The 11,833-nt window shown below is 34.4% G+C and overlaps 1 protein-coding gene across 1 annotated transcript; it reads right to left on the bottom strand.

Moving 5' to 3' along the window:
* Positions 1-2,076: 2,076 nt before the first annotated feature.
* LOC137390444 (general transcription factor II-I repeat domain-containing protein 2A-like) lies at positions 2,077-3,942 on the bottom strand. Its single transcript, XM_068076777.1, has one exon. It carries the CDS (start codon positions 3,940-3,942, stop codon positions 2,077-2,079), a length of 1,866 nt encoding a protein of 621 aa, XP_067932878.1.
* Positions 3,943-11,833: the final 7,891 nt, after the last annotated feature.

Here is an 11,833-nt window from a genome sequence, read left to right as displayed (position 1 = left end):
TGATGGGTTAAAAAGATTCAGATTTTTGCAAGTATTTTGGGCAGGTAGTCAGAGTCTAGGGCGATGATTATTGTTGGTCAAAGACCAACACGTTGGTGCAGCGCGATTAAATAGAGATGGCTGCAACAACTTATGGAAATTGTTTGAAGTAAGCCCTCTGACCAAATCTTTATACAGCATGTCCTGGCAATCCGCAAAGGCAACAGTCTATACATGTAACAAGTAAACTAGTAAACTTAGTAAACACTTTAATGTTAAAAAATTCCCTGATTCAAAAAGTCATAGATACTTGAGATGTTCTTAGTGAAGTCAGAGCCTTTCAGGACATCATTGATTATTTATTTCCTAAACCTGTACCTTATGAGAGATAGACTTTTCTTTCAACGTAAGCTAAGGATATGTTAGAGTTAGAGTTTGACAGGCACAATATTGATTAAGCTATGTCAGAGTCTCTATTTCTTGTTTATTAACACAGCGCATTTAGTTTTTGGATTTGAAAACAAGCAGTGATTAAAAGTGTTTTAAACAACATTCAGCAGTTTTGTAATCTTTGCAGCTGCAGATTAACTTTTTGCAGTTGCATTCTTGAACTTCATTTAGCAGTATCCCATGGTGCTTTGTTTATTTCGATTATTTTTCTATCAGACAAGCCTGTAGGGAAATAGAAGTTTGAGCACCAATTGCAAGAAACCAGTTTCTACAATACTAGAAGAAAAAGATGCCTACACCATCACAATCTGCTTTTCCTAATGTCCTACTATGTGTAACATGACCACATGACAATTCAGAAAATAACTTGCTGTATACATTACTGTGCTCCTTCTATAAAAACTATCCTATCAAGTTTTAAAATTGAGTTAGTTAGATTTTCTCTAGATATGTTTTCCATCATCAATTAATAGTTTCTGCTGTCGGTTTATGGCATGATTTAGTTTAACTTGTTTAGTGTATAATGAATTACATACAAAAGCAATGCTACTAAGGTCTAGCATCAGATAATCTTTAAACTGGTAGATTGATACGCTGCTCAGTAACTGACTCACCTTTTTGAAAAGTAAGTTTTGTGTTTGCTTCAAATGAGCTTTTTAGTGTCAATTTAGCTTTTTAGTACATGAGCTTTTTAGTGTCTCTCTGACTTTTTTCTGATTTTTATTTAGCTTTTAGCTGTTATAGTTTTGTAGCTATTTAACAGTAGCATGTGTTCCATGTTTCAGGTCAGTTTGAGAAAACAGGTAAACAAAACAAGTTTGGTAAAATTACTAAGGTTAGGGTATAAACAGAGATGTGACAGGAGGAATAACATAACAAATAGAGCAAACAAAGTTTAATTTTGTGAAATGGAAGCGCAATGTAGAACGCTATAGAGCAAGACAGGGTGGTTGAGTATAGTTGGTAAACCAGAAAGAGATATTGGTGAGTCAAATAAAAGTAAGCAGAAATATTACTTGGCCAAACATGAAAAAGCTTTGTCAGTTATTGACATTAACCCTAAACTATTGAATCTGCTTGGTGACTCTGTTGATCTGGTATTTGTGGAGGAGACACTTCAGGTAAAAAGGTTGAAAAAATTAAACAGCTTGATGCTTGACAAAGAAAGTTGACTGGATGATCACTTGAAAAAGGTGACCGAAGTGTTTAACTAGTTGTGCTGTTAGTGCTGTGTTAGAAACAAAAGACCGGATTTTATGCTAATTTCTCGTCTCTATAACTCACGACTATTGATAGCAGCTTTAGAGATGAACACAAATGTATCAACAATGGATACCATGAGGAAAAATAAAGCAATAGAAAGAGAAGAACATTAAAGACAAAGAAACTGTCATTAGAACAGAGAAGGACTAGGTTGGAATAAGTAGAGCAGCGGTGCTCAACCTTTTTAGACATGTGATCTACTTTTATATTTGCCTGCCTTCAAAGATCGACTAGTCTAGCGGAGCCCCGAAACAAAAAATTAAAAACAAACTTGAGCCTGTAGTGGTGAGCCTATCACCTTTATTAAGTTCCACATATATGCTTATATAATGCAGTGATCCAGTAAGTAACATAATTTTAAAGGAAAAACATTCATTCTCTACCTTAGTGAGAAACCTGGCACTGGGAGGATGCAGCTAGTTTCTTATAGTCAGGGTAGTAGCAGGTTGTTGCAAGCCTCATACACGCCAGTAGGTGGTCATCTGTCATGGTGGATCTGTATTTTGATTTTATTATCTTCATGTAAGAAAATGCAGATTCACACAGGTAGGTTGATCCAAAGCAGGCTGATAAATTAAAAGCACATCTTCTTATGTTTGGATACTTCTCCTCTAACAACAATCCCCACAATTTTTCCCTCTCAGTGGTTGCCCTGGATTTCATCTCTATGTCATTTTGAAGGGAGACTATTTCATTTTCCAATGCAGTTGTATCCAGCTGAAAGAGTGCTCCCATTTTGAAGGCAATGTCCTCCACATCTATGTCTGTGGCAAATGGGAAACACATATATGTGGCAACAGGCTCAACTGATGCAAAGTCATTGAAGCGCTTGTCAAACTCTGATGAAATGCTTTGCACCTGCTGAATGTAATGTGCACTATTGAGTTCTGCAGAGGTTTTGCCCTGACGCGCAAGTTCGGAGTTCATGTGTTGAAAGTAGCGCAAGTCCTGGCGTTCAAGCTTGGTTGAGATCAGCTGTAACTTGCGTTTAAATGCGTTCACAGAGCTGATCATGTTAATTACATTTTTGTTTTTTCCCTGCAGCTCTAAATTCAGCTCATTCAGAAGAGCAGTAATGTCAGTAAGGAAAGCCAAATCCATGAGCCACTGTTCATTTTCAAGCTGTGCATATTCCGCATGTTTAGATTGTTTGAGAAACTCTTTTACATCAGGCAATAGCTCTCTGAATCTTTCCAAAAATCTACCTCTGCTCAACCACCTCACATCTGTATGAAGCAGCAGATCTGTGTGTTCTGCGTCAGCCTCTTCCATATGAGCGCGGAAAAGTCTCCTCTGTAGGCTCCTTGCTCGAACTGAACAAACAATCTTCATGACAATATCCATCACCTCCTGCATGTTTAATACTTTCCCACATAAAGCCTGCTGGTGGATGATGCAATGATAATGAATAAAGTCTGGAAAAGTGTCATTCTGTTTGCAATGAGCTATAAACCCATTACTACAGCCCACCATAGCGGGTGCCCCATCGGTTGTAATGGAAACAAGCTTACCTAGCGGCAGTTGGATTTTGTTAACGAACTCCATGAATGCTTGAAATATGTCTTCACCTCGTGTATGTCCTTTAAGAGGCAAGATGCAAAGCAGCTCCTCTTTTGCAGTCATGTTATCGAACATCATTCTTATGAAAAGGCACAACTGTGCCACATCCACAGAGTCTGTTGACTCATCAAACTGAAGTGAAAAACACTCACACATGGCAATATCTCTCTGCAACTGGGCTGTGACGTTCTTCTTTATTTCCTCACATCGCCTTGTCATCGTACTTCTCGATAACTGAACGTCTTTGATTGCGGACATGATTTCATCTTTGTTTTTAAAATCCACAAACAATGAATCAGCAGCTTCCATAAATGCTTCCTTGACCATTGCTCCATCTTGAAATGGTTTCTTATGCTTGGCAAGAACTTGGCAAACTCGATATGATGCTATCTTAGCTGCTTTGCCTCTCGTATTTGGCCTGGTAAAAATAGACTGCTGTGCAGCTAGTTGCGATTTCAATTCCTTTAATTTTATTTTCCTTAATTCACTTTGGGCAGGAAAATCATTCTCGTACCTTTTATGCATGGTTGTGAAATGCCTTTCGAGGTTACCCTTCTTAGGAAGCGAGATGATGGCTTGGCAGATGAGGCACATGCATTTAGAGTTGGAAATGACAAAGAAATAATCCTCTTCCCATTCCTTGTGGAAGTGATAGGTTTTTTGTCGTTTCAGATTTGTCTTAACACTCATTTATGGGTTTATGTTTTTATTCAAAAAGAAAAAACGAGATCGACTGCTAGCAGAAAGCTGCATAACATTTTAACAAAAGTTATTTTGGGTGCATGAAGAACTATACACGGTTTTGTATCGAGTGCGGACCTATCGGCTTTTTCTGCGGTCCTGTGCTGGGAACTTATGAATGGCGTTCACGTGTATTTTTGTTGGTCTTGAAATACACAATCAAACACGACTATACATAAACAACGATAATAGGTAAATAATGTTATTATTAAAACTACTTTTTTAGTGCAGTAGTTTAGTAAAGTGCTGTGCAGCAATAGTAGTTGCTGCTAGTTAGTGAATAATTATTATTTTATGTTGTAATTATATGTTATCCTAAAATCATCCCGCGATCGACTGCCAAGCACTTGAAGATCGACTGGTAGATCGCGATCGACTGGTTGGGCACCCCTGAAGTAGAGCAATGAGTCACATTTTTTGCTCCATCAGGATATACTTGTAGTATATCAGTTTGTAACATATTTTGGAATTGTCTTTAAGATGCACTTTAATTAGCTAACACAGAGATAAAGTTAAAACTATGACCTTGACTGTGTACAAATTTCTGTGTGTATAGTTCTAAGTTTTTCAGTATATGGTTGATTGTAATCATTGTATGCTAAGATTTTTACTATGCATACAGCTTGCAACTATTATAATTTGGCATCTACATATCAGCAGCATGTGTTTTACCTTACCATTTGCTGTAAGAAAAATGTTTTAACACGTCAGTGTGCAAAAGCAACGCTGCATTTGAAGATTTTCATACTGTCATTTGCCTTACTGATTTACAGCAACAGCCTTTTATTGTTTTTTTTGTGTGGATAAAGTGGCTTAGTTTACCTAGTAGCGTGGCTCAATCTGTTCTATTGTCTCGATTATTTGTTCTATACAACAATCAAAAGTATTATTTATTGAAAATCTTCTCTGTTCATTTTGTTCAAGGTTTGATCAAGGCTGAAATATTGTGTACCGAAACAGATCTATAGCGGAAAACAGTTTGTCACAGTGCTTTGTTGAATAGACAAATTAACTTATAAATGTATTTTTATTTTTTAATTTAACATTTTTTCCAATATGAGATGTTCATTGCAACTTTCATTGAAGGTTTGATCACAGCTATAATCTTGTGAGAGGCAGTACATCTAAGGAACAAAAAACTATGCCCAATCAATCCGTAGACAAGTACCAAATTGTTGTGTTATCTATTTAAACCAATTTGAAGATGTTTGGGTTTCATTGATGATGATTCTAAACTTATTTTTATATATTATAGGCTTTTCACCAAGTTTATTTTATTTGGGCAATAAATTATTATAAATATATGTTTTCTGTAAGATAACTTATACTTAACGTAATTACATACTTTGCTGTTCTACTGATCAGTTAGGTGAAGTTTTTTATGAGTATAATGTTGAGTAATATAATTGTACTCTCTACTGCAATACGTTATAAAATATATAACATATAAATAAAGTGACCTGAAGTTGGTCTCTTCTTGCAGAAAAATGAGAGGAGTTGGTCTTTGTAGAATGAGAGATTATTTTATAGCGTTGACTGCACATTAATTGGACTTTCTATTACACATAAAGCAGAGTCAATGCTCGCAACAGTAATTCATTCTGGAAGCCATTTCGTCAGAAAAAAAATTGGTAAGTAGAAACCGATTTTATCATATTAATACCCTGATTCATTCATACCTCAAAAAACTCAGGTAAAACAGCACTAAGAGTTATAAATACATGTGATGGTTGGAACCGGCACCAGAAACATGTTAGAATCATGTTACTACATCAGGAACAGAAATAACAATCCTTGAAAAAAGCCATAAAACGGCAAATAAAAACCACAAGCCATATGCTTGTTGGTTTAGCTTTGACGTTAGCTGTCATAGATCATGGATACCTTTGCCAGCGATTTAACTGGCAACACCAGCTTTAAGATTGGGGTAAATTCGGGCAATCTTTTGGAACAAAGTGAAATACCAAAAACAATAGTCTTATTAGACTTCCCAGCAAGTAGGTTGTTGCCACACTCAAAAGCTGTAATATATAAACATCTTCCATTAGCCACTGCAGTAGACCAAATCTTCCAGCATGTCTGCAGACCTATTCTTGCATTCTAGATTACATATTTGTACTGATTTTACATAGACAGATTCTGGTAATGAAAGAGCCAGTGTCCCTCAATACCTTTTGCATCCAGTTATATGGAAATGACCCAAATTAATGATGATAATACTTGCTGAATCATTGTTTATCTTAAAAAGCATTGCACTAAACTGTTTTCACCTCAGCACACAATAGAATATCAGCTAGGAAGCAAACAGAAAATTAACAAATATATTTAGTAAAGGTTTGAATAAAATGTAAGGAAACTTTGTGATAGTGTGTTTAAATTAAATATCAAACATCAAATTAATTGAATATGTAACTATGCATAACATGAGTTGGGAAAACTGAACTCAAGCCAATGGTAAGTTAAACAGAAAAAAAAGCTGCACAGAAGTTAGTGATAAATTCAATAATACATAACACTCATTCTCAATATTACCAATGGTCAACAAAAAAGAGATAGAAAGGGAAGGTGAGCAAGTATGTGAAAGAGTGAGCTAGTGAGCAAGCTAGTGAGCGAGTGAGTGTGAAAGCATGAGATGGTGAGAGAGTGAGTGACACAGTGAGTGATACAGTGAAAAAATGAGTAAAAGAGTGAGTGAGAAGGTGAGTGAGAGAGGGAGTGGGACACTGAGACACTGAGTGAGAGAGTGAGTGGGGAATAATACGAAAGATTGAGTAAAGGATGGGGTGAGTAAAAGAATGAGTGAGAGAGTGAGTGAAAGAGGGAAAAGACAGAGAGAGAGAGAGGTAGTGAGAGAGAGAAAGAGAGAGAGAAGGATAGTGAGAGATAGAATGAGCGAGAAGGGGGAGAGGAAAGGGAATGAGAGAATGAGACGGTGATTGGGAAGAATGTGAGGATGTGAGTGAGAGATTGAGTTAGTGAAAGAGTGAGAGATTGAAAAAGTGACTGAGAGAGTGAGAAATTAAATAAAAGAGTGAGTGAAGGAGTAAGTGAGGGAGTGAGAGAGTGAGTAAGAAAGTGATTGAGAGAATGAGACTGTGAGTGAGAAAGTAAGTGAAAGAGAGAGGTAAGAGAAACCGTGAAGCCATAATATTATAATAAATAGTACTTTGTTTTTTTAACAACGAATATGAATATATTTCCTTGGTTTTTCAAAAGTCCAAACACTGTTTTAATCAAAAATTGTGCTCATGAATCGTTTTAGCAAAATTTTTGTTATATTTTCTTTTGAAACGGATGCACTAATTTTTGAAAAACATTACTTTTCATGATTCTGCTTTTTCATCTTAATCTATTTTTTACCATGTTCTCCTTCTCTGAGTGTAGCTGATTACCACAACAGACACTGTATTCTTACTTGAGCTTAAAAAATTGCATGAGCTATTTAATAAGTGACCAGAGACAAGAAAAGGGGTTAAATTATCATCCATGTCAACATTTACTATCATGAAGTGCATCCTTAAATTGAATGGTCGATGCTTTGCATAAGCCAACTATCAGAAACTTTAAAATATAGTCATAGGTACATAATGTAGAGATTAACAAAGTTCTAGTTTTATACAAACATGCTCAGGCATCTACACTTTAGCTTGTCTGATTCCTCAGACAATGAAATTAGAATTATCAACTGAACCTGTTGTTTTTATCGGCATTTTCGTGACATAGGATATTCATGCCTTCAGACTATAATATATTTGGTGGTGCATACATCACTGGTGCTGAACAGTGAATGTATTAAGAAACGCTCAAGGTGTGAATACGGCAGTGACTAGAAATTAGAAGGCCTCATTATGTGATTATCTGTCTTAGCTGAACAGCATGTGTTTCCCACATTTAAGTAAGTACAACGAGAATAATATAACCACCTGTAATGCTTCACTTGCAGTCTCCACTGGTTGGTACAAGAAGCTCAGCTCATGAGCTATTCTTTGTTTTTTAATTGCATCGACTTTTCCTTATATTTATGGTTGCAATTTTTGCCTAAATACTTTTTAAGTAATCTGAATAAATGTTTATTTTATTAAGAAGCAGTCTTCTGGTTTGACGAATTAAAGCTATCACTTCTTAGATATGAGAATAAAATTTTCAGTAGAAAAGATTATACACATTTGAGCTAACTAGTATAACCCACTAGTATAACAGTATAACTAGTATAAGCCACTAGTATAACAGTATAACTAGTATAACCCACTAGTATAACAGTATAACTAGTATAAGCCACTAGTATAACAGTATAATTAGTATAACCCACTAGTATAACAGTATAACTAGTATAAGCCACTAGTATAACAGTATAATTAGTATAACCCACTAGTATAACAGTATAACTAGTATAAGCCACTAGTATAACAGTATAACTAGTATAACCCACTAGTATAACAGCATAACTAGTATAACCCACTAGTATAACAGTATAACTAGTATAAGCCACTAGTATAACAGTATAACTAGTATAACCCACTAGTATAACAGTATAACTAGTATAACCCACAGTCCTAGATAAAATGTGCTTTTGTAGAATTTTTCTTGTAAGCTTATTCCTACAAAGTAGCAGTGATATAAGTAAGAAACAGGTTTATATATTCTATTATAATATGAAAGGTTTTATAAAAACCATTTGTGAGCAATCTAATATCGGAAATGAACCCTTGAATAAATTAAAATGGAAAACTTATTCAGTTTATACTTACAATTTTTAATTTTAATGAAATTCTAGGTCACACCTGATTTTGGTCTGTATGCTGAAATGTATTCTCATTTGGATTTAGCTCTGTAATTAATTTGCAATTCAAGAGTCTGATTTGGATTATACATTTGAGCTAAAGCCATATTAAGCTATAAGTTTCAATTTTTATTTCAAGGTACATGTTCCATTGTAAAATCTAATTTGGAATCTATTCTGCGTTGGTGCAAGGGTAAAATTTGGCTGGAGATTTAAATTCGGAGTCGATCTTGGTAATAATATATTTTTTAGATTGAGATTTGATGTCTTATTTAAAATTCTATTTTGACTATAGTTTAAAATCAGATTTGTATTTAGGTTATGCATCTAAACCATACATTACCTAGTAATCCCATTTAAATACGGCTTTGTATCTGAAACTACACAACAAGTCTGAGTATAGTTTTAGTTCAGCAATTTATTCAAAACTTTGTTTGGGTTCTGCGCCAATTTCAGTTCAGGGTTCGAACTGCATTTTTGTTTATAACCAGAATAAGTTTCCAAAATATATTTTGACGCAAAATTCAAATTCCGTGGGGCTAGCAATGCAGTTTTAAACTGGAATATCAATGTGAACTGCAAATCTGATTCATAATCGGAAACGATTTTAATGTAAGTTTTTTCCCAATTAGAAAATGGACTCAGGTTCTGACTTTCATTTAGGTTCCAGTTTGGATTTTTAGTTTTGAGTTATTAATAAACTCTGATTTGGTTTCTAATTTATTTTCTATTTCAGACAACTATTTGAATTAGTTTTTAAATCGTATCTTCTAAATCCAATTGGCACTCCCATTTAAATTCTGATTCCAACTTTGTTCAAGGTTTCAATAATGATTATTATACAGATTACATTGAAAGTTTGTAATTTGAAATTCCAAGAGGTATTTAATTTTGATTTCGGTACCATTTTGATTATCTATTCAAATTCCCACTTAGTTTGAGATTAAGGTTCACATTTAGACTCTCATTAAAGCACTAACTGCCAATTTTTTCTGCTTATTCAAAAGCAGATTGATATCACGATAGAAATTCCACTATAAACAAATTTACACAATAATATTTAGGTTCTGATTAAGATCTTAAATTCAGCATACATTTAGATTTGGTTTTGGATTCTAACCCAATTGTCAAAACCTATTGAAACTCGAATTTATATTTGAGCTTGTACCAGATTTGGATATTGATTTGAATTGTATATCTTGTTGACACTGTGAAAGCTTTTGAATTTGCGCACAGTCTGGATTTAGACTAAGACTTGAGTGTGAGTTCTGATCTACATGTAAAGTCCTCATTTGCTCTTCAAATTCTGGGTTAGAACCTGACTTGAATACATAGCGCAAAAAGAACTGTAATTTACATGTAAATGGCAAATCAGATGCTGACTTGAATGCTGATAATTGATAACATGAATGACCTTAATAGTTTCAATAATCATCAGTCTTCTATTGTGAGTCTGAGGCAAATTTAGATTTGAGTTTTATTTATGGGCCATCTTTTGATTCCGAGTTAACATCTGGCTACAATTTGGAGCCTGAATGGCTTGAATTAAAAATCAGGTTCTAATTAACTTGTGGATTATTTCAAGTTCCTATATTTATTATTGATTTGATTACAATTTTAAATTTGATTTGATTTCCTTGGCACTCCAAGTTGAATTTTTTAAAGACTGAATGCGCACATGATTCTAGTTCACCATAAAACCTCTGTTTGAGCACCACCTTCATTTTAATTCTACCTCTCTCTGAGCACCTCTCCATTTTAATTCTACCTCTATCTGAGCAACCCCTTCATTTTAATTCTACCTCTATTTCAGCATCCCCCTTATTTTAATTCTACCTCTGTTTGAGCACCACCTGCATTTTAATTCTACCTCTATTTGAGCACCCCTCCATTTTACTTCTACCTCTATTTGAGTGTCACTATGAGATAACACTCAAACAATAGTGGGCCCCCCTTCAATTGACCACCACTACTATTTAACCACCATTATTTGACATTCCTGATTTTAAACAACCCATTAAAGCAAATGATCAATAGAACAGTGTCTACCAAATTTTACTAATAATAGTTTGATATCATCAATAACAATTAATTCATTTGTTGTTTTGGTTTGTATCAAAATCTGTTTTCTAACAATGGATTTTTATAGTTTTTCTGTCAAAACTTTTAATGCATTACCATAAAAATAATTATAGCTCTGTCAGGCAAATAGTAGTTCTTTTAGACACAATCTTAATAATTCGATGTATATAAAAAAATGTCAATCTCAATGGAATATGTGCTCCAACTTGTTTTGAAACTTAAATTTCTAAGCTATTTGGATTACATGTGATTTCCGTTTATTTGCACGACAAGCGCATACATGTATTTTAAGGAGCGTCGCATAAAAGGTTTGCCCCGCTAAAAATAGTTTGAACGTCACTATGAAGTAGCTCAGCTGTACAGAAACAAAGTTTAGGTCAGAAGACACTGGAAGATATTGAAGAAAAAGAATACAAAATGTTTTCAAACGGAAGCAGCAATCAGAACTGGGCTGGCCAAGCAAACGATAGTAATATTTCTGTTTAAAAATTTCGATTTTGTTGCTCTTTAATGTTTTGTAAATATGGTTAGTTTATGTCACTTGTTATTGATTATATACTTATGGCTTATAGATTTCATGATTTTGGCATATTAGTTATAGCATCTTGTGGGAAGCTGATCGTTGCTCACATTGGATCAACAGTCGTAACTCGTCTATTGCCCATAAAAATCAGTTTTGGCTGTAGCAAATATGTTAATGAGCGCAAAGCTGTTATTTAACATTGTCAAATATACAATGTAGATATGAAATGTAGATGTACCTTTACCGTTATATTGAAATAAAAAAAGCTTGACAGCTCCTACAAATTGCAAAGTGGGCTATAACAACATCATATGTTAATTGCAAGCAATATATATCAGTTGGTAGATACATGTATCTGCTTCCCATGCGTATTTATTTAAAGGTCTATAGCAAGTTGAAGGTAAGTTAGCTATTTTCTTGCATTCAAAAGGGTTAATGTTGCAACACCAAAATAT

Source organism: Watersipora subatra, chromosome 3 (assembly GCF_963576615.1).
Source record: "Watersipora subatra chromosome 3, tzWatSuba1.1, whole genome shotgun sequence".
NCBI classification, from domain to species: domain Eukaryota; kingdom Metazoa; phylum Bryozoa; class Gymnolaemata; order Cheilostomatida; family Watersiporidae; genus Watersipora; species Watersipora subatra.
Note: the sequence above shows the minus strand (reverse complement) of the source record. Positions and strands in the feature narration are given on the sequence as shown.